Source organism: Crassostrea angulata, chromosome 9 (assembly GCF_025612915.1).
Source record: "Crassostrea angulata isolate pt1a10 chromosome 9, ASM2561291v2, whole genome shotgun sequence".
NCBI lineage: Eukaryota > Metazoa > Mollusca > Bivalvia > Ostreida > Ostreidae > Magallana > Magallana angulata.
In genome coordinates, this window is record NC_069119.1 from 22,019,529 (window position 1) to 22,047,321 (window position 27,793).

General features: G+C 31.6%; 1 protein-coding gene across 2 annotated transcripts; it reads left to right on the forward strand.

Moving 5' to 3' along the window:
* The first annotated feature begins 111 nt into the window (after positions 1-111).
* Positions 112-27,659, forward strand: LOC128162910 (sugar transporter SWEET1-like). Of its 2 annotated transcripts, none has more exons than XM_052826330.1 (7): positions 112-214; positions 6,694-6,796; positions 8,405-8,482; positions 9,084-9,207; positions 17,188-17,349; positions 17,531-17,650; positions 23,363-27,659. In XM_052826330.1, the coding sequence occupies exons 2-7, from the start codon at positions 6,729-6,731 to the stop codon at positions 23,468-23,470; spliced, it is 660 nt and encodes a 219-aa protein (XP_052682290.1). In that variant the 5' UTR covers positions 112-214; positions 6,694-6,728; the 3' UTR covers positions 23,471-27,659. The 2 variants fall into 2 exon arrangements, with proteins under 2 accessions (XP_052682290.1, XP_052682291.1); XM_052826331.1 differs by having other exon boundaries at positions 145-202.
* The last annotated feature ends 134 nt before the right edge of the window (positions 27,660-27,793 follow it).

The window sequence follows — 27,793 nt, forward strand, 5'->3', positions numbered from 1 at the left end:
TTTACACTTTGAATTTATAATAACTCTGGTTTTATTTTGTTTTATTATTTATCTAGTTATACTTTTTAAATTTCGTTTGATAAAACTAATTGGAATTTCACAAAATGAAAGTAGGAAGTGACGCGTCACAATATTTACTTTCGACGTGTTCACGTGTATGCCCCTTATCACTGGTCATTTCGTGATATAGATTATATACATCGTAAGTGAAGTGGTAAGTATATTTTATATCATAAAAACTGGAGTTGTTTTAAAAAACATTACAAGAAATATATCGACTCGTTAATCATTAATCATGTTCACCATATTTATGCCATCAGATCCCTGTCATGTTTATGTGTTATACAGTGTTATAGGCCGTGTTTATAAATGACTAAATTCTCGACTGTAATTTGTAAAATGATTCATTTAGATATTTAAATTTGGCTTTTTGAACTCTGTATTTAGAAAATAGTTAGACTATATGAACATAAGCATGCACTCAATTATAGGCTAGGTTGTATTATTTATATACCACTATTTTTTATGATATAGTCTGTCCCAAGTTATTGCTTCCATCACTTTCTGATGATTTTTGATAAAAGTACACATACCTGTGAAAGAAGTACAGTTGAAATCAATGAAAGGGAAAATTTCCAAGATATCTTCATTAACAAATTATCCCTTTTCACTGATCATAAAAGTTAACATTTCTTACAGAAATTTATAATGGGATGTGTTTACATATGTTCTCCATTCGGAAGTACACGGGACACCTTGCGTAATTTTTCAATGTCATCATCCGGGCTTATTAATAACTGATGCAATGCAAAATTCCCGTAGACTTTCTTTTTAGCTCACCGAGACGAAGTCAGGGGGAGCTTATGCTATACCCTCGGCGTCGGCTTCGGTGTCGGCGTCCGGACCTGGTTAAAGTTTTTGTTACAGGTCCTGTATCTAAGCTATTACTTGTCCTATCTTCACTAAACTTGCATGGATGATGCATCTGGCCCTACTTATGGACTTGAAAGACTTGGATGCTGAATCTGAGTCCTAAATTTCAGATGCTGGAGGAGGTTAAGGTTGTTGGACCAGGTTAAAGTTTATGTTGCAGGTGCCCTTTGATAGCAATATCTAAGTTACTGTAGGTCTGTACTTCACCAAACTTGCATGGATGGTGTGTCTTATGATACTGATGCACCAGACAGACTTGAGTGCTGAATCTGAGCTATAGGTTTCGGATGCTGGAGGAGGTTAAGGTTTTTGGAGCAGGTTAAGGTTTTTGTCGCAGGTGCCAATTGATAGCAATATCTAAGTTACTGCTGGTCCGTACTTCACCAAACTTGCATGGATGGTGTGTCTTATGATACTGATGCACCAGGCAGGCTTGGATGCTGAATCTGAGCTATAGGTTACAGATGCTGAAGGAGGTTAAGGTTTTTAGAGCTGGTTAAAGTTTTCGTTGCAGGTGCCCTCTGATGATTATATCTTAGTTACTACTTGTCCTAACTTCACCAGAGCGTTTTATGATACTGATGCACCAGGCAGGCTTGAATTCTGAATCTGAACCATAGGTTTCGGATGCTGGAGGAGGTTAAGGTTTTTAGAGCTGGTTAAAGTTTTTGAAACAGGTGCCCTCTGATGATTATATCTTAGTTATTACTTGTTCTAACTACACCAGACTTCCATGGATGGTGCGTCTTATGATACTGATGCACCTGACGGGCTTGAATGCTGAGTTTGAGCTATAGGTTTCAGATGCTGGATATGGTTAAGTTTTTTGGAACAGGTCACATGTTTAATAGATAATAGTACTATTTCAAACTTGCATAGTTGATTAAACTGTAATATGAATGAATCACAGAGGAAGCTTTAGATGCAGAGCTTGATCTCCATTATCAAGGATGCTAAAAAATATATCTTAGTTATTACAGGTCCTAACTTCACCAAACTTGAATGGATGGTGTGTCTTATGATACAGATGCACCTGACAGGCATGGATATTGAATCTGAGCTATAGGTTGCGGATGCTGGAGCAGGTTAAGGTTTTAATTGCTAGTGCCCTCTGATGATGATATCTTAGTTATTACTGGTATGAACTTCACCAAACTTGCATGGAGATGCGTCTTATGTATACTGATGTACCTGACAAGCTTGAATGCTGAATCTGAGCCATAGGTTTCGGATGCTGGATGAGGTTTATTTTTTTTGGAACAGGTCACATGTTTTATAGATGATAGCTTGCATAATTGATTTAACTATATTATAAATGAAACGCAGAGGTTGCTTCAGATGCAGAGCCTGATCTCCATTATCAAGGATGCTAAAGAAATCTCCTACCTCACTCAAACCTGCTCGATAGATAGATGTGTTTGTTGATAAATGATATAACATGATTCCTTTGATATAGTATTGTATGGTATGAAACAATATTGTTTAATATGATACAATATAATATCATATGTAATATTATAAAAAGTTATATGATACGATATGATATTGTATCATTTTTTTGGATATTTTATGTTATGATATTGTAACATGATATCGTTATGTATAGTATTGTATATTATGATACAATATTGTATAATATTATATTGTATTATTAATTTATTATTTTATCACATGATACTATTACATAAGATATTGCAAAATATAATATTGTAACCTATGATACAATATTGTATATTCTATAATGTTGTATCATACGATATTGTATAATATGATATTAGTTTCTGTAATATAGAATTATATCACATGAAATTGTATAATATGATACTGTAATATTATATAATATCGTATCATATGATATTGTATAATATGATATTGGTTTATAATATGATATTATTACATCACATGAAATTGTATTGTATGATATTGTAAAATATATTATTGTATCATATGATACAATATGTATAATATAATGTTGTATTATATATTATATTACTTTATCACATAATATTGTATCATTTGATATGATACAATGTTGTATCAAATTATATTGTATCAGATGATGCAATATCATATAATGTTTCAAAAATGATACAGTATCATACAATATCATACTATATTATACAATATCATATCATATGTTTCAATGTTATGATGTATTATGTAATATGGTATTGTAATATAATACTATATTGTTTTGTATATTATGATATTGTATTATGTGATCAAATACAATAACGTATAACACAATACAATGTCATATCATACGTTACAATATCATATCTCATTATTGTTTATTATGGTATTTTATTGTATTATATGATATATGTTGTAAATATGATAGGATGCAATATTTAATTTTATATTATTGTATTGATTAACATATGAACATATGATTATCATACAATTTTTTAACAGATGATATACGATTTTGTGTCAAAACAGAATCCATGAATATCCAAGATCATAAAGAATGATTTTCATTTAATATGATAAAGGTGGTCTCATAAAGGTGAAGTCTCATAAGGGTGATGTCTTGTCTTGGTGAGCTTTGTAATCTGTGATTACCTATGTTTTGGGATGTGTATTGAAACATTAAGCAGTGGAGGGGGCGTTTCAAAACAGATAATCTGGACATTTTTCATATTACTGCTTTAACGTAGTTTGAGCACAGAGGTATTTATTATTATCGAAATATCAAGCCAAAAGTGGTGGAAGCAAACACTCAGGATACAGAGTATAGTAGTATATGATCCTTACTCTTAACATCTCCTAACCTTTTATCCTAGTATCAATATAATTGTTCAGAATTGTTTTCAAATCTGAGTCAGATCTAAGAACTATGTTTATTGGAGTTGATTATGGGTAAAATTTAATTAAGATCTACTGCTCTTGCTTCGATATGTGATATCCTAAATTAAATTGCTTGCTGTTGCAGATTTCTTTTACATTTGTATAATTTAGTGCTAGTGGTCAGTTTTAGTTTAGAGTCTGGTTCCATCATGCATAATTGTGGTAAAATGGCTTTTCTAAGGTAAACAAAGTGTGAGGTATGCCCCTTAATTTTTAGAGTTTCAAAAATATATATGTATGTTTATGTGTCATATTTATGTCATATATATGTTCATAACTGTTTACTTGTATTATGTAAGATTAATTTTTAAAATGAAAAATTTTCCTTTAACTTCGATCGCCCACATCTATAACGGCTTAGAAATACTAGCTTGTAAATTAAACGCCTGGATATGTTTATTTATCATTGTTATGTTAAATTTCAATCATTTTTAGGCTAAATTATTCAATCATCTTGAATAAATATGTATATAACATGATTTCCTAACACTGGAAAGGTTGCAAGCAATAAAAATATAATTGTTTTGATGTTAATTACCTGGTATCTGATCTGAATTTAAAGAGTTATTGCATCTATATAGAGTGATAATTTGTTTAATTTTCTAGGCCTCTAATCAATCAATCCTATTTTTTCAATACAAATAAGACGTTTTTAATCATCGCTTGATCAGCCAGTTTTTGTTAGCAATCATAGCTCTTTTTTGTTTATGTATATCAGTTTGGTGATTTAAAAATGTAACAAAATACGGAAAAAGGAAAACTTAATGCAATTAACCTTTCAGTAACGATAAAATTCCATGAAAAACACAAAAGTATTGCTTGTTAAATATTATAATTGTCCAACAGTCAGGGGTGTAACTGAAATCCATCATATCAAAATATAACTGATTATTGTCATTTCTACTAACTACATAATGTACCCATCTTTTTATTTTTTGTACTTGTTTTTATCATACTTTAGAAGCAGAAATATTCGTTATGGCTTTAATTTCGTTATTTTCGTTGGCAGTATAAATCAAAGAAATTAAATCCATGCGCGGATCCAGAAAATTTTTCCAGGGGGGGGTCCGAAGGATAATTGTGTTTGCCAGGGGGGGTCCGAGGCATATTTTCGCGATAATTTTACTATGTAAATTTAATAAATTTTCATTTTCCAGGGGGGGTCGGGACCCCCCCGACCCCCCCCTCTAGATCCGCGCATGAAATCCATGACAAAATTTTAACTAAAGTATTAGTGAATACAAAGATAACAATTTGAGGAAATTAAAGGTCAACAAAATTTTATTAGGTTTAAAACAACGAAATTTTGACCCAACGAAAATATGTGCTTCGATCTTCAGTATTTCCATTCCCAAGTTTATTCTTCCAACCCATTTAACTTCATAGTATACTATAATATAATCCGGCCATGGTCCCATGTGTGGATAAACACCTTGACTCACAGTTGATAGTGCACCCCTGCAAACAAATGAGATAATCAAGTGCACCCACACTTACCAATTTATTTAAAAATGATGATTTCTAGTAATAAAACTGAATTTAAGTAATAACTGAAATCGATTATATTTAGAATAATGATGAAAAACAGTCATAACTATTTGGAGTTTATTTTAAGAGAAAGAGTAACCTCTGAAAAATGAATAGACAGACTGTATTTCATCATTTTTTATCAAATTGGTAAGTCTGTAAGTTAGTAGAAATGACAATAATTCAGTTATTTTTTCAATATGATTGATTTCAGTCACACCCCTGACTGTCCAAACATCAAACTTTGTTGATAAATAACTTTCTAAAGTTCAAATCAACCCCTATTTTGTGCAAATACGATCAATAGTAAATTATATCTGGGGTATGTCAAAAGACATTGTTAGAAGTCTGCCAACACATATGCAGCACTTTGCAAGATGATTTCTTGTGGACCCCAGGTTTTCATTGAAAAATCATCATATTTTGTACAAGTACGCATGCAAAGACTAAAAAAACGGAGTCCAAAATAAATTCACTTCTGTCGACTCTGTTTTGGGAGTCCAACTAGACTGTTAAAGTAGGTGGAGTTGTTTATGTGAGGAGATTCCTGATAATTTTTGTTAGATTTAGTTATACTTTTGTTATTTGTGAATTAGATTACTGATTTTTAGATGTTAAAAATTTTGGAACCTTTTGAACAATCTTTTTTAATCAACTTCTAATGCTATCTAGAATAATACATCCTCTTATGCACAACTATTTCTTTGTGTGTTAATTTGTTAATCCTTGTCTTTATACAGGGTTGTCTCCAAGACCCGGGAGGCGGGGAATTCCCCCGCCTATAATGCCCTAATTACCCGGCTATTATTGCATTTCAAACAGTATCTAGCTATAAGCAATTAAGACCCCCAGACCCCCCTTCTACTTTTTCATTTCCTCTTACTTCAATTTTTAGAGACAACCCTGCTTTATAGCATAAAATCATAGCAGTCATTTATTGTGTTGTATACCTATTCAAGTTATGCATGAGCAACGAATAATGATATTATATGTGATTTTATTTTATTTGTCCGTTTGTATTATATGTATGATAAAGGTTTCTTAAATTTCAATTTTTATGAGATTAATGATGTAATATAATTAAAAATATTGAACATTTTTTACCATTCATCAGTTTTTGCTCAGTGATTTTAACTAACCTGCAAATAGATTTATTTGTAAAAATTCTATGCCTGAAGAATTTTATAATGTAAAAATTATTTTTCAAACATTCCCAAAATTTCTCTAAATTCTAATGACTGTGACCCCTTAACATTAATGAGGTGCAACTGTGCTAGAGCTCTTTTGATTTTTATACTTGATTACATGTACCAGTAAGCCTTTATTGTACAAAAAATACACTGAGATTATTACAGCACAGTGTGTATTTCTGGCTGCTTTCAGGTTATGTGTGAAGTTGTGACATCTTGGGAGTGTTGATGGAGCTTATTTTGGTCCTGGGATGGATTTGCTCCTTTTCCTCCATTGCTGTACAGTTTGTTGGCATGTAAGCTAGTGCAATAAGCATTATCTGGTGAATAATTCAATCAAAGGGTTTTTCTTGTTTTATTACAGATTAAATATTTTCGTCTTTTTTGTAATTGTATACAGGTTTGAAAGTGATCTATTGAACTGCCGGTCAATAGACTGCAATCTATTAGACCGCCGGTCAATAGACTGTGATCTATTGGACCGCCGGTCAATATATAGACTGTGATCTATTGGACCGGCAACTTATTTTGGAAAAAAAGTTTAATTGCTACAAGATTAAAAGATAACTTTATTATGTTTATTTTACTATTGTTCTTAAAATTTATCTTTTAGGTCATCTTAGTATTGATTAACAATGACCTGAATGCATAATGGTATGAAAGCCTGTAATTATAAATGTGAACACAAAATACTAAAACGAAATTAGGTAATAAAACAATTATTTAATGCCTGAACAGTCAATAGACCCGAATTTTTTCCCTTGGTGCAGGGAACAGCTCAGTATGATCTATTGCCGAGGCCAACTTGTATACTATAGTGAATTCACTATATACATGTTTTCTTTCACCAGACTATAATTTTTGTTGATTAAGGCTTAAAATAAAAATACATTACTTTGATACCTTTTAATAATTGGTTTGTGAATTGAGAAAAATATTTATGAAAACAAACTCATTCAAACTATTATGATAAATGGTAATGCAAACTTTTAAAAAAATTGTTATAAAAGTGTTAAATTCCGCCTCTACGGGACTCAAAATGAGTTTGCTCTATCCATAAATTCGTTATATCCGAATTCATTATAACCGTAAAGTTTTGGAAAGATTTGTTAAGAATTTTACTGGGGACTCAAAAAAACTTTGCTATATCCGAGAATTCGCTATATCCGTGTTCGTACTAAACAAGTTTTACTGTACCGGTATATCTACAATTGACCTAATGATAGCCCAATATTTTCTCCAGGTCCTTCATAGCTAGGCAACATTTTTCCAAAATTTAACTTTGTTGAGCCCTGCATTGCTAAGTGGTCATAGTGTTGTAGTTGCAAGATATGGTGTGTTATTTCCTCAGACAAGGCACTTTATCTCCAAGCCTCAATCCACCCAGCTGCAATTGAGTACCATTAAATTACACTTGGGGTTTACCTGCGATGCACTGGTGTCCCATCCAGAGGATGTCAGTTACTCTCCACTTAGCACCATAGAAACCAGAGATAATCACCAACCCTATGGGCCTTTATTATTATTGTAACTTTAGTTTATTTTACAACATCAGTAATCATAAATTCATAACCCTCAAGTCTAGTGTAAATGATACACACTTTTGCCAAAATTGGAATAAAAGTGGGGGGTGGGGGGGGGGGGGGTATAATATACATTATTAAGGACCAGCATTTTGCCCTTTTCTTGATATCTAGCGGTACCTTATAAGTATGTATGTGTATGGCCAATATCATAACTTTTTTATGTACTATTCATGGATATTATTAATGAAATATTTTTATTTTAAGTAACTAAAAGTCTTGTTCCAAGGATTTTCTTTAAGCAAATTAAGTCTGATAAAATTAGCCAGTCTAATCTTTCTTATCATTAATATCATTTAACTTGTTTTAATACTTCCACAGTGAGATATGTTTCCGAATCTGGAAAAAGGGAAGCACAGGGGATATTTCTCCAGCACCATTTGTTGCCAACCTTATTGCGTAAGTTAGCAATGAAAATGTTGACAGCACCTAAAATAGCTGCTAAATCTTACAATTTACATTGAATAGTTGATTAGGAGAGAACTGATGCTTTAGAATGCATGGGTCTTTGTAATTTTCACATGTAAAATTCAATATGTTGACAAATACAGGTTTCAAACAAGTCAAAATAAATTTCAATAGTAAGTGATTATTAAATTCTTTTTTACAAAAATTTATGTCAATTAAACTCATGGAATTATATTTAAAAAGTGATAATTTGTCATAGATATTCAGGTCAATTTGAGTTTTTCTAAAACTAGAGACTAATTTTTTGTTGTTGAAAAGTTCTGAAAAGTCTCTTTGCTTAATGTTTAGGTTTTAGATGTCTATCCTTTAGTAACATGTAGTAAAAAGATCTTTAAAATATACATGTATATATATATATTTTTTGAGTAACTGACTGTAGAAGACATCTCTTTGGCTGATGCAATATATATATATATGTAAACTAATTACCGGTATAAATTTTAGTGATGTATCATAAAGTAGAATGATAGAGTACTGGTAAATTGATTTTGATCAGCAACATTTTACAATAATCAATCACTTTGTTTTTCAGGGCGGGTCTGTGGGTGAAATATGGACTCCTTACATCTATTCAGTCTCTGATTATAGTCAACGCCCTCGGTGCTATTCTGGCGCTTATCTATGTGATATTTTTCTACATTTACTCATTAAGAAAGGTTAGTGGTATACTGTTATTGTGTTGATCATTATTAAATACATGTATAAAATACATTTTATAATATTTACATTTGCAAATATGCCAATAGAATAACGAAAACAATAAATTCTGTTTGAACTTTTTCATGACATCAAAATGATAATTGCACATGCTTATCATTTGATGGTTTCATTTTTGTAAACGTAAAACCACCGTTATATTATTTATTCTGAATGATTTGCCTTTCTCAAATTAACATAATTATAAATAATAAAGGCAATGTTAAAAAGTTCACAGTGATGTGAACTTGGTTTGTACACTACGGCCAACGCGGTTTGCGTATTTACCGCGAGTCCTCGTGGTGTGAAATTGATCGCGGTTTAGCACAGGTAACTCAGGTAAAACCGCGCATCCTCGCGGTACAGCTTCTCACCTTGGCCACACCGTCGCGGTACTGTGAAACCAGTCCCAGGTGAAAACTATTCTTGTTTTTTTTAACGCGAGTTACCTCCCCCAATTTCTTCAAATACGGGAAATATGATTGAGAGAATTAATGAATATTATTTCATATTCCTTTATTTTATAAAAGGACTTGATTGTTACAATTTATTATTATTCAATAAAAAGTGGGAGAAATAAAAGGAAGGTGTAATTATGCTAATACAGAATTTTGTATACTAATAGTATACAAGTCTATTTTGTATACTCGATGGCGTTACATATAAATTAATTTTGGCACATTCATCGCTGACAATTCTTGGTTATCAATGAATTTGATTGATAATTATATACCCGGTAATAAACGCTTCACCAAAATATCTTATTTCGCCTCGAAAAAGGGATACTAATTAGCGTTTCATTTACAATCTTTCATATTTAATTCTTACCTTTAAAACATACCTTACACTTGGTCATTTCTCTTAAATACATTTAAAGAACTCATTTTATGAATAACGAAATACATGTAGACATAAAATGTTTTAAAGTGCACTCGCTTATCACCGCTGCGACCCGAGTTCTATCCCCGTGATATGCTGGTTGCGCTTGGACACGTGGGTTTTTTCCGGGCACTCCAGCTTTCTCCTATATCGATGACCCACTCGCGCTAACATCCGTGCCAACGAAAGATATTAATATAAGTTGTATAACTTGTTTATCAAACGTTTTAAAATAAAAAAAGGTTCAATCAGTTTACGAAAATGCTAATGTTAAAATCGTGTCTATTTAAAAATTGACTTTCCTATCCGATCTAGCAAAAGTATGATGTTCAGTGGGTCGCCCAATATTTATGTTTGTCGTTCAAATCCCGGGATTTAAAAATATGAATAATCATTTATTCTGGGGTATCCATCACCTGTTAAAATTTCGCAGTGTCAGTTGACCAACAGAGGAAGGTGAATTGCGTAACATTACGTATACAGTATGTGTATATAGAATTTTGGTGGTTGCCGTCAGGGTGGGTGACCTGCAGCAATTAGTGTGACTTGGGGTCAGCTAAATAGAAGTATATAGTCCGTTCTTTTAAACAGAAAAATTTTTCTTGAAAGAATAATTTAATTTCAAACAAATGAAAATTTGTTTTTAAATTTAAGGAAATTATTCTGTGTATTCATAACACAGTGTTTACAAAATACATCCATAAAATTACCTTTTAATGTTATACTTTATACTCGTTTGAAATACAATTAACGAACAGACTATAATCAGGGTTAATCAGGAATAGAGAGAGTAATTGAGAACACAGCTAAAGTAAATTTTATATACGCATCTAGTATTTGTACTTTTTAAAATGGTAAAAATGTGATTGTTTGAATGAATCAAATGGGAATCATGTGAACAAAGATATGTGTTTGTGTGCATAAGTAAAAAAAAAACTTCTTTACGCGATATGTGGTATATTATTTATTTCTTTAGCCATGTTAAAATTAAGAAAGTTTTAATTTTCAATTTTCTTAGAACTTTATATATTTTGAATTTTTTTTTGGGGGGGGGGAGAGAGAGAGAGAGAGAGAGAGAGAGAGAGTTGTCTCAACAATCGATAAGATTTCTCACGGCACGCGGTCAGAGCACGGGTGCTGTCACAGACAGGAAGTGTTATGTAATAGTTATACACAGCCGTAAACACAGGGATAGCTTTTCTATAAATTGGGCCGTGCTTGTGATTTTCTATATACCTGTCTGAATCAGGCATTATTTTATCTTCTTGCAGTAAAGATAGAAGGCGCGTATGATCAGGGACTTTTATGTATACATGTACGTCCCTGGTATGATATTTCTTGAAACGCCCGTTACGGAAACATGTGCTATTATCTGCATTTCAATCAGAATGCCGTTACGGCTACATGTACTACTTTAGCAGTTCACATAAAACATGTAAAATATTAGTTATTTGAAATGAGAGAGAGCACGGGTGCTGCCATGGTCAGGAAGTGTTATGTAATAGTTACACACCCATAAACACAGGGATGACTGATTGTCAATGTAACTGTCTGAATTATGCATTATTTTGCTCGAAGTGAGTCCCCGGTCCATATCCTCCACCCCCCAATATTACCAAGTAAATCTACTCTCTTGATCTCTCAAAACCCTTGATCCATCGAAGTCAGACTGCAGTCCCGTTATTCATAATCTGTTGTTCTTTTACTCTCGATACTCCGAAGTGGCCGGTATATATGCAAGCGTTACCTAATTTTAACACCTACTTTGTCATTTAAATGGCTCAAGGCATTAGACGCGGGACCCGTGTTACGGGATTTTCTTCAGGTGACACTTGTCCTGCAAGGTGATAATTGTTCCATGATTGACCATACCGTTGCCTAGACTATAATTAACACCGATCGTCCCAAATGTACATATAATCTGATTTATTTAAAACGAGAGAGAGAGAGAGAGAAGGGGGGGCTGAAAAGTATTTAATGAGTTAAATAAGAGTAAGATTGAAGGGAAAACATACAAGTTGAGTTGATGTCTACGGTAGCGACCTTATTATAGTACACCACGGAATATTTGTCTTCTTTAAATCTCTGGCATATTTTCAACTCATCATATGCAAAAAATAATACTTTAAAATATAACTAATTATCAAGTACACGTATATGCATGATTTGCGTAATTCATTGCTATGTTTGGGACTCTTGAACAACATTAACAAAATACATGCAGCAATAGTTTTCTAGAAGTTTTTGTTAAAAACAATTCAAAGAAAATAATAAACTTTTCTTCTAATTTCTAAATTCGAACAATAATTAAAATAGCACTTGTTTTCTCCATTTTGGTTTAATCCCTGATACAGATAACACGCCTGTTACGGTGTCTTACACCATCGCGGTAAAATCGTGGCCCCGCGATCACCGCGATGACAATACCGCGACGGTGTATCGCGGAAGGGATTAAAACACCATCACGGTGTCGCGGGAAAATACGGGATCCGCGTTGGCTGTAGTGTACATGATCAAATCTTCTGATAAGCCCTCTGGGATTCACAGGATTTGATCACGTGACCAATCAAGTTTAATTCTTAATAAACAGTTTGCGTATAAGGATAACCATCTGAACATTGATTTTGACATTTGAGATTTCTTTATATAAGATTTCTAGAACCACAGAGCCAATTGCAACTAAACCATTTTAACATCCAAATTTGTAGCTCACATCGATCACACAATTTAAGGCGATAGGATTAGGGAAGAAACAATTTTTAGCTCATCTGAGCTGAAAGCTCAAGTGAGCTTTCCTGATCACAGTTTGTCTGTTTGTCTGTAAACTTTTTACATTTTCAACTTCTCCAGAACCACTGGGCCAATTTCAACCAAACTTAGCACAAAGCACCCTTAGGCAAAGGGGATTCAAATTTGTGAAAATTAAGGACCTGCACCCTTTTTCAAGAGGAGATAATTGAGAATTATTGAAAAATTTTGAGAAATTTACAAAAATCTTTTTCTAGAGAACCATTTGGCCAGGAAAGCTGACTCTTATGTTGAAACATCCTCAGGTAGTATAAATTCAAAGTTGTGAAAATCGTGACCCCCTGAGGTTGGGTGGGTCAATTTTTACAGAGGTATATATAGAGTAAATCTTTTCTCAGAATCTAAAAAGCCAGGAAAGCTGAAAGTTATGTGGAGGCATCCTCATAACTAAAAGGAAATTCATCCCTTAAGTAATATGTTATCAAACTATCATATTTTATTTATGACTGCAATCAGAATTAATTGAAGTTTTGTATTTATGCCATTTTAATAATTTTTATTGATAATATCGATTACATTACATACCAGTAGTAATGGTAATTCAGGTAAAAAATACCTGCACACTATTTTATCTATTGTCTGCACAGTTATACATGAAAATGTTTAAAATAATTATTGTAATTCAGGATAAACATAATAATTTTCAAACAGTGATTTCAAAACATTTGACCAATTAGGTACAGTACCCGCAACGTTATATTTTACAAGATAAATGATAGGATAGGATTCACGCACGATGGGATAGGATTAACGCACGATAGAACAGTATACATGCACGATATTATAGGATTGATACACGATAGGAAAGGATAAACGATGTTCATGATAAACGTATATATGCGTGTTAAACGATCTTCACCGTAAACCTGATAATGGCAGAATTTGAGAAAGAACTCGTACAAATCAAGATATACATGACATTTCTTGTTATCAACAAATGCCCAGTTGTTATACTGGCTGCGTCAGTTATATAATGTATTAAAATGACCAGTTAAATTTTCTTAACAAATCTTTTGAGCTGAAATGATCAATCATTTGTATTGTTAACGTTGTTTTCAACACCGAACAACCCAGCCGATTGCCGCGAACATTTTAGCCTAGAGCAAATATAACACGGAAAATAGCGGACTCAATGAAAATACAACTCTTGCTCTTAATAAATATAAAATCTATCATAATTAATATATTTATTTCTGTAAAATGATGCATTAAAAATAAATTATATAAGTTACACAGGTACACATTCCGCGTACGGTTTGTTGACATTGTTTTCATTACCGCACACCCAAGCCGATCGCCGGGAACATTTTATCCCGAGATCAAATATCACACGGAAAATATACACATGACTAGCGGGTTCAATTAAGATAATACTTTTGTTTTAAGTAAATATTAATTATATAATAATTACTTTTATTCCTATAAACAATCATGCATGCAAAACGAATTTAAAATGTTACATACAAGTTAATGTTTACACAGGTATACAGTCCGCGTACAATTTAATATAATTGATATACAGGTAAATATGTTACCTTGTTCCTAAGAACTTTGATAGTTTACAATCATTTTTCACTTCCACTGCTTACAGATATGATTTTCATGTACTACTGGTTAATTTGATCTGAAGAATTGAGAATTTAGTATCAAGAAAGAAGGCTGGTTAGGAATTTACATTTTTTGTTCGATAAATGTCCCTATACGGCGCACTGATTGACTCATAACTTTGAAATAACTCAACTTGCTTATAAAAAGGCATAAAACGATTAACACGATAGGATAAACCGAAAAACGATTAATTAAACGATAATCCTGATAGGATTAACGCACGATAGGATAGGATTAACGCACGATAGAACAGCTAGTATACATGCATGATACGATAGGATTGATACACGATACGATAGGATAGGATTGTAAAGAATAACGTTGCGGGTACCGTATATGTGCTAATAATCTTCGCCAAAGTTTTGTTTACTGGGCACCCCCCCCCCCCCCCCCCCCCCATCGTTGTATAGCATGTAAGGCATAGTGTATTAGTTTCCTTTGGGTTTTAATTTCTTAAATTATAATATTGAACAGTACTATAAATACAATACTGGAGAAGATCAACATAGTGTATGAGTTGAATTTCTAAGCTAGAATAGGCCCAGGCTGACGCAAAGCACATGTGCCGATGTTCGGAGGCTGCCATTGTTGCACAGGTGTCATGAATTAGCCTCAATTCACTGCTAATCAGCCCAATTCCTGTCATAAACTTCAAAGGAAGTGGATTATTTATGTTTATTTCCACTTGGGGGCAACTATAAACTCACAGAATCATGAATGCATCTAGAATATCTTAAACTAATCCCTGTCATACGTACTTGTCCGATGCCGCCATTTTACAAAACTTAACAGGTGTGTGTATCACGGGATATCTGTCAAACCATTGTAATACCTGACTGTGTATAATTGTCTGTATAAGGTGGTCACTATTAGGTGTTATTTGCCACTAAATTTTGATTCAGACAAGTAAAAAAAACAAAGAATATATTGAGGTTCTATATAGACGCGTCATAAGTCGCCATAAGGGAAATGACCAATGCGTCATATTGTGGCATTAGGGGTAAAGGGTAAAATGCCTCAGGAGTTAAAACTGTTAATACTCTGGTCCCTGGATGATATTTGGGCCTTACAGATCACGAGGTTCAGAGTTTGATGTCCAGAGCCCAGATATTTTGTATTATGACTCCACTTATCTGATTTTATCATGCATATTGTTGCTCAGGTGAGCGATGTGGCCCATGGACGTCTTGTTTGATAAAGTGTCACGCCCCTTAAGGGTGTTATTTACTCAGAGTTTGAGTTCTCAAATTCCGATTGTTAAAAAGTTCAATGTAATGAGTAAAATTTGTTCTAAACACAAAAAGTATTTATGAAATGAATTATTATTGACAAAACGTTCAATAGTTTTACTTTATTATGGAATTATGCTCAAACAAAAATTGACTTTTAAACAAACGGAGGAAATTCGGACTAAATTTTGCAGATTTTGTTTTCTGCTAAAAGTTTTTTGGCAGTGGTCTAATACTAAAAGTTAGGATTTTATATTTAAGTCTACGTAATTTTGCATATTTTCCGTTGGTTTTGCCTCACTTATTCATTAAAATAATCTTATGGCCCGAATAATAATAATATTGAAAAATGCTTAAAAACATTAAAAGACATCATATCTCAAAATTTTGATCATTGACCTCATATAAATTTTATGCCAACAGAATAAGGTCAATATAAGTAGTTTAATATCATAAATGTTTTTGTATTATCATCATTCAATTTTTTGTAAAATTGAATCAAAAATGGGTAGGGATTTGAAAACTGATAGAGGAAATTCGGACTGAATTATTTTAAAAAATTGATGCTGAAATCTTAATGTTGTGTACTTATTTAGTGCCATTACCATTCGTAAACTGTATCTTATTTTTTAAAGTGTTTAATTATTTGTAATATTTTTATAATTAAGAAAATCTCAATCATAGTGTAAAATTTTATGGGATTTTTCTTGAATTTTCTATAAATATTCGATGGCCATTAACTCAAAAAGTAGGTCATTGACCTACTTTTCTGAAAGTGAAAAATGACAATACAAGCAAAGGTCTATAACACACAATAGATGGTTTTTCATTATCATCAGTGGATTTTTTTTTCATTCTGAGTAAACGTCATCCTTAAAAAAATTAACTCATAACTTTTTTTTAATCATTTCAGCAAGCGCTCCTTTATGACTGCATGTTTACTTTACTTCAATTTTTTTTAAATCTAATGCATGTAATATTTTAAAAGATCCTGATTTATATATATAGATGCTGATTAGGTGTAAACAGATCGAGGTTTATAATTTCAATCCAGATAAACAGTTGATTCTAGAAGTACAACATGTGATTATTTAGACAAAAGTCTTTGAAAGTATAGAAATGAATCAATTTGTTTAAACCATTAATCATTGGAATTCTGACTTTTATATATGAAAATATAGAAGGCCGAGATTCAAAAACAAACTTAAGAACTGTAACTTATGTTACCTATAATGCAAGGACCTCTTGTTTTTTTATAAAATTATTTATTTTGGTAATATTGGTCATGAGATGCATGATATAGATTTCTGTGTTGCTCAGCACAATGTTGTATTCACCAAATGTTGACGCGGATGACATCCACTAATATTCTGGTAAACATTTGATGAAATCTTTATTTTAAACTTTTCCTTTCAGAGTTTGATTAGTCGATTTATGGTGTTCGGCTGCCTTGCAATAAGTGTGCCATATCTGTACATTGGAGTGTACCTGGAGGATCAGAACCTTGCAATAGAGCATCTGGGGAAAATGTGTGTCCTGATGACCGTCATCAGCTATGCAGCTCCTCTTGCCTCATTGGTGAGTAAATCAGTGACCAAACCCCATGATGGCAAGACAACAATTTTCTGCTGAAAAAGTACATATAATATTGATGGTATTAATCTTGAAATGTATCCATGATCAGACAACATCAGTAATGTTACTGATAGTGTTGAGCACTAATCCAACTAGTGTATAAGACTGAGTTATTATGCTTCAGTTTGACGTGTTTCGACAGCGGAGTACAGATTGTATGTCCTTCCCCCTGGTGCTGGCTTACTTCATTGTCTCCGTCGAGTGGTTTATCTATGGGTCCCTGTTAAAGGACCAGTATGTACAGGTAAAACAGCTTCAAATTAGATGATTCTGAATTAATTATTGTTGTTTGTGATTTCATGTTTTAAGGTAAGGTTTGCAGCTTGCATTTTTAGGAATTATACCAAAGTTACATATCGTTTTGTTCTTTATACTGAAGTTTTTTTTCTCATGAAATTCAAATGATTTTGCCGCACCCGTTTTATAACTACAAAAGGTCAAAGTTTATGATTTCAAAATTTAATGTTGATGAGATGTAATTAATTTCGTAAAAACTTTACCCGGTATATACAAGTTTTTTTTAGTTATTTATGCTTAAAATGATTGAAAAAAATGACACTACCGTGGACTCATTTAAATTCGTGGGGGCCAGTTTTCGTGGAAAGCTGGCTTTTTTACTTATTCATGGGGGTTTAATTTTGTGGGTGCGTCAGTTTTCACTTTTCCCATACCAAAAAAAGTTACAAAAAAGTCATGACTTTTGAAGGCTTAAATAGTTACAAAAAAGTCATAACTAAGTCATGCAACTTTGGAACCACTACTTCTATTCGGTTCCAAAGTTGCATCATTTAGTTATGACTTTTTTGTAACTCTGTAATTAGGTACAAAAAAGTCATGACTAAAATATAACTATCAACAATTTATTTCATAAAAGAAATCAAGATCAGGCACAAAATAGTTATAAAAAAGTTACAAAATAGTTATGTTTTTAAATAAGAACAAATAAAGGTATACTTAAGTTATACATTTAGGCACATATTAGTTATATTTTTAGGTACATCAGAGTTATACAATGAGTTACATTTTAGTTATAGATATAGGCACATTTGAGTTACATTTTAAGGTACATTAGAGTTATACTTTGAGTTACATTATAGTTATAGATTTAGGCACATTTGAGTTACATTTTAAGGTACATTATAGTTATACTTTGAGTTACATTATAGTTATAGATATAGGCACATTTGAGTTACATTTTAAGGTACATTATAGTTATACTTTGAGTTACATTTTAGTTATAGATATAGGCACATTTGAGTTACATTTTAAGGTACATTATAGTTATACTTTGAGTTACATTATAGTTATAGATATAGGCACATTTGAGTTACACTTTAGGTACATCAGAGTTATACTTTGAGTTACATTATAGTTATAGATATAGGCACATTTGAGTTACATTTTAAGGTACATTAGAGTTATACTTTGAGTTACATTATAGTTATAGATTTAGGCACATTTGAGTTACATTTTAAGGTACATTAGAGTTATACAATGAGTTACATTATAGTTATAGATATAGGCACATTTGAGTTACACTTTAGGTACATCAGAGTTATACTTTGAGTTACATTATAGTTATAGATATAGGCACATTTGAGTTACATTTTAAGGTACATTAGAGTTATACTTTGAGTTACATTATAGTTATAGATTTAGGCACATTTGAGTTACATTTTAAGGTACATTATAGTTATACTTTGAGTTACATTATAGTTATAGATTTAGATACATTTAAGATAAACTAAAAATACCATTGTACTACATCTATAGGTAAAAAATGCATTATTTCAGGTATAAATAAGGTATCACTTGCATTTTAGCATTGAAGTTCTTCATTTACATATTATAATCTTATAATTATTGCAAATTGATTATTTTTTTATGAAAAATTAAGATTTTAAGATAAGAATTAATAGCCATCAAAATATAATTCTTATATTAGATAATCATATGACACATAATTGTAACATCTTTTAGCATAGTAACACTAATAATTGAGCATCATGATGTATATGCTAACATGAAAACCTTTTTTTCTGAATTGATTTTACCGATAAACTTATTTTCTTTTTCATTACATAGCAGCACAATGAAATGATAGGCATATAGCATTGTTGTTGAAGGGGGGGGGGGGCAATTCATCCAAAAATCTTAAAAAGCAAAAAGAAAAATGACAAGAAAGGACAACTTCTCATAATAATGAAAATCCTAATCTCTGTGGGTGTGGGTTGTACGTTGTAGCATAGTGTTTTCATAACTTAGATTTCATGAAAATCCTAATCTGTGTTGTTTGGTAGTGTGGGGGGGGGGGGGGCATACCCCTCTTATGCTTTTTGTAACGTGGTCACAAAAAGTTTGGGGGGGGGGGGGGAATACATATTTATTCAATTTTTTAAATGTAAATTTAAATCCCCCCATACTTCATACCTGAATGTCTTGTACATTACAATTGATATAATTTATAATTTTAGTTATTTAATAGTGTGGTTACTAGGGAGATTATTATGAGAAACAAAATACCAGGTATGCAGTATGCAAACAGCTTATTTGACACTTTTCGAAGGTACATATTTACCAAATTAAGAATTAAAAACAACTGAAAAATAGTGGTTTATGAAAGAAACCCTTTTGAACATTTGTTTGGTTTAAGATAAAATGAAACATAATTTTATCAAATTCTTAATTTTAAATACATTATTTAAGTGCTGACAGTTTTTTATATCATTTCACCAAGACTGAAAAAAATCTACCATCAATAAATAAAATTCCAGCTAGGTTCATTCGTTAATCATGGTAGTTAACATGGCTTTGTCTACTATACATCATGTATAAATTAGAAAAATTCAGTTTGTGAAAGAAAAACTACAAAATACAAAACTAATGTGATCGATATATGAATTTAAAAAAAAAATATGGCATAAGATAAGTCATTGTTCCCAGCTCTGGTCCTAAGTTGTTTGTGGGATAATCTATGGATAAGTTGGGTGTTGGTTGTTCTGAATAGTGCATGCACGAAAATCACACATCATCACACATGGACTGAGCACATTACTATATATTGAATAATATTCAATGAATATGCCCTGGTGTTGCTGGTAGAAATGAGTCCAGAGATTTTTTCCAGGGATGGGGGTGGTATCAGTAGATCAAGGCAGGTGATGACAGGAGGTTAACAGGATGTGTAGTCAAGTTGCTGCATATGCCATTGCATGTCTTTCTTGTCTTCATTGTAAATTGGACAGTCTGTAATTATATCAAAAATATATAACAGTCATCACAGCAGTTTATATTTTGCTATAAAGATCATTAAGTTCTGAATTTTTAATCTGTGTAAAACAAAATGATCTAATTACTTTAGTTAAACTGATAGCTGCATGAGCAGTGCTTCACCTCTGTTATATTGATGTATATTTATAATCTTGTCAGTATAGATAGTTTACATACAAAAATAGAAGACAGTCTTGAGACATTGAACATTATCCTTACACTTATCACACTATGCCCAGTAAGTTCCGCCATTTTGTTTGTTGTCATCTTGGGAATTTAAATTTACTGGTAAAAATCCCTGTGTTACAGTTGATTTACTAAAATATTTATATCAGCTGATAGCAATCCAATAAAATTATCTTGTTCCTATAGATATATATTCAGTAAATTATCAAAAACTTACCATGGTATTCCTCACAATGATTTCCTCCAGCAAATCTGGGCAGCCATCATTTAAAAATACGAACATATATCCGAGCCCATCACTCAGGACTTTCTCTGTATGTAATTATCATTGATGCAGATCATTCTTAACATGGAAATCTAACTAAACTTTACACAAAAACTCTGATAATCCAGGAATGAAGACCCTCAGTGTTGTTGTCCTTCTTCATGTTTAAAATGAGTGAAAATGATATCAACCAATCAAATTCCGCTATTGATCAAGTTTGAAATCTGACCAATCATATCACAGCTACCAAGTAGAGTGAAAAATACTTTTAAAAACTGTATTCAGTAATTACAGGATGAATTTACTAGTGTTTCATTGTGTAAAAAACCAATTTAATTAAATAAAGGATATTATTTCACTGATCTTGCAGTATGTAATAAAATATTAATACTAATAATAATACGAAACTATCACTATAGGTCGCCATTTTGAATCATGGTGGATTCAAAAACAAGCGGGAATATACATAATTTCTCTTTTTATATCATATGCTTTGCACCAAAAACAAACATTATGATAACTCAAAAGACAAACTAATTACCCAAGTCAATTTAGTTTTATCTATAAAGATTGAATCAACCCAGCCCATCACATTTACTGAGAGGAAATGCATATCAGTTTTTTTCTTCAATTGAATGTTTATCATGTTTATTAACTGTTCTTAAAATGAAAAGCAAGCATGGTGTGAATTAAGGCTTACACAGCCTGAGGGCTTGGTGGGGTATATACACATCTGATATCACACCTGTCTTTCTATAAAAAAAGGTCTGCAATTAACTTCACTGATAACTGAACAACATATGAATGGACATACACTTTTCTCAGAGTGTACTAGCTGTTAAAGAATTAGCTGAAAATTATCAGAAACACAATAGCTAGTTTTTGTTGCTGTAATGTGAATTATAAGAGAAGAGGAGATGAAAAACACAAACTTGCAGGAAACTGCATTAGTTTTTAAAATGAAGTTATTATTAAAGAAGGGTATTAATAATAGCATTGAAATTCAGGCAGTAAAATTTATAAATACCCAGGGTCAAGTGTGTGAGAGTGTGTCAGACAGACTCACTGTGTGTGCATATATGCATGTTGTTTTTTTAAATCTATAATATACTCATGTACAAAAAAAGTTTAAGTCTGTTGTATTTAAAGTGAAACAAACATTTAAAAATGACAAAGTCCAAATTAGTTACAAAAAAGTTATACTGAACAATTCTAAGTCTGAATAAGGCACAGTTTAGTTATACTAAGAAATGACAAAGTCCAAATAGGTACAAAAAAGTTATAGTGAAAATTTTCTAAGTGTGATATAGGTACATTTTAGTTATACTTTAATATGACTAAGTTCAAATTAGGTACAGAAAAGTTATAGTGAAAATTGTCTAAGTGTGATATAGGTACATTTTAGTTATACTTCAAAACGACAAAGACAAATATAGTTACAAATCAGTCATAACTTTTTTGTACCTCAAATTTGAGGCACTAAAAAGTTACCAGTTTAGTTACAAAATAGTTATGACTCTGTATAACTTTTTTTGGTATGGGTTAGTAAAAAAGAATACTCTTTCTAAAAAATTTTCATTGAAGTTGTAAATTCTAGGGGAAGGGCTACCCACGAATACCAATTAAGAAAATTGAGCCACCACGAATATTCTAATGATTCCACAGTATTTATGTTATTCATTTTTTTAAAATTTCTAATGAAATATTTTTAAAAAATATAATGAAAGCAACAAAAAATTTAATTTTGACCTACTGTTTTGTAAACAAACCATCTTATTTGAAACCCTTCCAAGTCCACAGATTTCAGGAAAAAACGTATCTATATATGTGTAATCTGGTATTTCTATAACACTACTCAAAACCGCATGATGCAAACTTCGTTTTTGTGGAAATTGATAAAATGCTTGTGTCCTGTTATACATGTATTATCAATGAAACTACAAAACCCGACAAAATAAAAAAATGTTATCAGATCTGTGATCTAACTGATATCTGATACTTTGTCTGGTTTAGGTACAGTATGTAAAAAAAAATAAAGCTGTGCAACTCTGTTTGGTATCAATTTGTATGACCATAGAAATATTTACCTGAAATATTAAAGATGCTATTATAAATTTTGACATATAAATGAAAATTTTTAAAAATCCTAAATGAGGTAAAAATTTATCCCTGATTGCATTGTATAATTATAGTACCGGTATGTTACTCTACAAATGCCTTTTTTTTCTCACACAGATGCCTAATTTGATAGGAATAGCCCTAGGAATCCTTCAGTTGGGGCTTTTTGTTGTCTATCCTAAATCCAAAACAGCCTCAAAGGAAATTACCATTGAAGTCTTGTAACTAGTTCATCTATAGATTGACCAATTAAATACAAGCAACAAATTCAGATAGTTTGGTAAATAAGATAGCCTGCAATGGTAATTCCTACATTTAGTTTGAATTAAAATTATGTGATTTCATGTTGATTGCACCAATTGAGAATTAATGCTTAGTAAAATGATAGTTCATATTGTTATATTTTTACTCTTGTGCAAAACACAATACTCTGCTAGTTTTGTTTTTTATTACATGTATTTAAAAATTAAAACGAATTACAGTACTTCAGTATTGTATGTGATTTTTTTGGGGGATTAAATTAAAATGAATTACAATACTTCAATATAGCATGTAATGTTTTTTTCAGGGATGTATTTGTTTTCAAACTTTTTTTTGTTGACAAGTATATAGATGTTAACATTATTATGAGGTTACTTGAGTGTTCATGTTTTTTATTTATGCTGATAAATTGATTTCTTTTAAAATCTAGCAATAGTTTGTACCCACATAGCATAAAATGAGTAACATTTCTTTGGGAGGTCAGTCCATACATGTAGGTCAGAAGCCTAAGGGAATACAATTTGTTGTTTCCAATGTATTTTCTTTGAGTGTTTTATTGTTAGGGTATATCCATTTTCTGGAGAAAAAAAATATTGCAAACAGATTTTAAAAGTCAAATGACAATTGAATAGAAAGCAAACCTTCAGGTTTTCTTGATTCAACAAACAAACACATCCTCTGTACTTACCGGTAATTGAATTTACATGTATCAAAAAAGAACTTATGGGTATTATTGTAATAAACTACCAAAAAAAAAGAACATATTGTCACACTGCAATCCAGTGTCCATGATAACTTGCATAGAATTATCCCTGTGTTTTAATTTTATGTAGCGGTATATATACTTGATATTTACTGTTCATACAAAATATGAGTTGATGCTTAGATTTAAAGCTGCATGTATAGAATTAGTTTGGTGACTTTTGAATTCATTCTTTAACTAAAGGCTTTAATGAGAAACAGTTTCACCTTGTGTTGGGACTTTTAAGAAATAACCAGAAAGTATTAAATTGATAGAATACACAGTCATGGTTGATATAGGATAGCTTCCATTGTTGGTACAAATAAAGCTTTTATGTTTTAAAACATATTTTCCAAATTACCAAAACTACATGTATAACTTTACCAATGGGTCCAATAACATTATATGTTGTAGATTAATTACATGTACAAGTTATGGGAGTTATTTCTGCATGCTGTTCTGTTAAACACCATGCAGGAAGATTTGTTAACACTAGCTGGAGTATATTGATCGATCTCAGTGTTATGCAAACCATCATTTTTTCTTTAATTGTTATGTTTTTTATATTAATCATAAATTCATATAATACAATTTAGAAAACAAGAATTATTATGTTTGAGAGTTCAACTTCAGTCGAGACATTCAACAACTTGAGCTAAGATTTTTAGGTCACCTGGTAACCTATTGCAATTGGTCTTCGTCTATCGTCATGTGTCATCCATTATGTTAACAATTTTACATTTTCAACTACTTCTTGAAAATTACTAGGCTGATTGTTATTATATTGGTGTGAAGCATCTCCATAGTAAGAGGAATCTAAATTGTAAAATTCATATCTCTACACCCCTACGACACCATATATGCAAAAAACGCCAAATTTTCAAAAATCTTCTCTTCTTTCACACATGTTGGGAAAAACTAAATGTATATGGTTATGATGTCCATGAAGTCCTCTATCAAAATTATGAAATTAATGGCCCCAGTGTCAAAGGTTCAGGCCTTAGGGTGGGGCCAATATGGCAATGTAGTAAAAATGTAATAAATCTCAGAAAATCTTCTTTACTTCCATATACATTTGAGAAAAACTAAATGCATGGTTATGATGTCATGAATTCTACCTAAATTACATGTGAAATTCATGTTCCACAGGTCAGGAGTTAAATTAAGACTCAAGGGTGGGGCAAATATGGCCACATATTGTAAATGTATTGATTTAATATTCTTTTCTGTACTATCACAGTCGTGGGAGATAAGTCATGCATTGTTATCATGTTCATAATGTAATTAAGTTCAATTGTGAAATTCACTGCTCAGACCATGAGATAAAAGTTGAGGCTTTTTATTGGTAGGGGGGGGGGGGGGGGGTTGATAAATATGACCATATATAGAACATGTATTTTTACTTGGGTAATTGCTGTTTGTCATATCCATACCAATTTTAACTCCATCTTGAAAAGCATTCTAAATGAAACTTTGAATTTTTAAAAAAATAAAAATTGACTATTAAAGGCCAGCAGGTCTCTTACAATTGCTTGCCCCTGTAACTAAGGTACAGATAAACCTATATTCCCGCAACTCTTGTAACAACACCCCCCCCCCCCCCCCCCCCCAAACACACACACACACATTTGTATGGATTATTTTTTTTCAAACATCAAATAATAAAAGTGGGACAACAGTCAGAGAAGTCACAGATTAGGATTTAGACTTCAAAATGAAGCTTAAGGTGGTATGGATACCTGTCGACATGAATGTAAATAAAAATGGATTATAATCAAAATGCTTTTACCATTTCAAAATTTACAATATAATTTGACCGAAAAATAGGTTTTAAAAATATTTGGAAAGGTAAATTATATGATAAAATCCCCAGTTGGATTCGAACTCATGACTAAGAGAATCGTTAAGGTATAACACTGTGCTACGCTGTTAGGGAACAACATTTGAAAAAGAAAACATTATTATGAAATTATACTTGATTTTATTGTTTATTTCAATAGCAAGTGCATCACAATATAGAGGTGTCCCATTCTACCTTAAAATGCAAACATGAAACTCTGACATGTCAATCCAAGGGCTATGGTACTCAGGTGACCACCAAGGCCGATTGGTCCTCTTGTTCATTTTTTATGTTTAGTACAAAACATTCTTATAGTGCTTAACAGAGACTGTAATATTTTGTCCACAGTTGACATGCAAATAGAATAATTTTATTTTAATCAATAATTTTTCTTATGTATATATAACAAAATCATAACTTTCTTGTTTACGCCACAAAGACTTGTGATCTCTATATCTTGCCTTATTACATATGTAAGGTCATTTACATGTAGTTTCTGGGGCTATTACTACAGTTTACATGTATATATATGTATCTAGTCATTGATAACCCTGCTCCACAGAGATGTACACTACAAAAGTTTGTGATATTTGCTTGCTATGTTCAGTAGAAGATAACTGTGCACACATGCTGTTTGTAGTATGTGAAAGAATTGTTTTAGCATAGACATGTAAACACTGATAACTTTTAATGGGGGGAGGGGGGGGCTAATTTTTGATTTTGTTATTGCTCAATGACCTTATTCATTTGACAAGTATCATACACCTCATTAATTATAAATGCAATACTTTATTGACTTAATTTTCAATTTCAACTGTTTTCAAATTGAATACCAATTGTAACGTGCATGTAGACGTAAAGAAAACGATGAACTTCCACATTTTCATTGACTGGGGGTCAACTCATTGAACTTTCCTCATGTTCATTATTTTTTCAGACATTCAGATTTTCCCAATTCAACATTGACACACCAAAGCTTCATTCTTTAATGAAATGAGAAGGTATGCGAATGATGTTATGCGTCGTTATGGTCTTTTAATATTGAATTCTGTTATTGTTTATACATATACTTTTCATGCTTATAGCATATTTCATTATTCATTATACAAAGTAATATTTACATTAATTATGAAAGTATATTGAATTTACAATACTTTACATAGTTATAATGAATTTTGCTTTATCCGGTGTTGTCAAATGTCGATATATCTTATTGTTTAAAGAAAAGGAGAATATCTTTCACCATCGTGAATAAAGGGATTATAGACATCTGAATTAGAAGATTTGTACTTTGACAGAGGTGCTTTATTGTTACTAGTATAAATATATATGTGTTTCTTGTTGGTAATTATGAAGTATGCCAGTAAAATAGCATTTATGGATATAGTTCTTTATATTAAGTTATGGTGTGATTCTTACAGAAAGAGGAGACAAATCTTGAGGATTGGTTTGAACATATCTTATTGTATATATGATATACAAAGGGTACGAACACAAGTTCTTGCAACTTACTAGGTTCTCACCCTAATAAAATCTTGAGAATTGGCATAGATTTGAAGGATTTTCCAAAAGTTGCGAAAAAAATGATTAATGCCTAATTATATTGTTATTTCTGAAGTTTTTAAAAAAATATTCTGCGGGTATATATTTCTTAATATAGAATTGATGTTTTCATTCTTTGTATTTACATGCATGCAAAATAAAC

What these genes read in the sequence shown, in the direction of transcription:
- LOC128162910 (XM_052826330.1), top strand. Translation starts at nt 6,729, where the DNA reads ATGGAGCTTATTTTGGTCCTGGGATGGATTTGCTCCTTTTCCTCCATT. An exon ending in GCTGTACAGTTTGTTGGCAT is followed by an intron (nt 6,797 to 8,404) that starts GTAAGCTAGTGC and finishes ATACTTCCACAG; the next exon opens with TGAGATATGTTTCCGAATCT. An exon ending in CAGCTCCTCTTGCCTCATTG is followed by an intron (nt 17,350 to 17,530) that starts GTGAGTAAATCA and finishes ATTATGCTTCAG; the next exon opens with TTTGACGTGTTTCGACAGCG.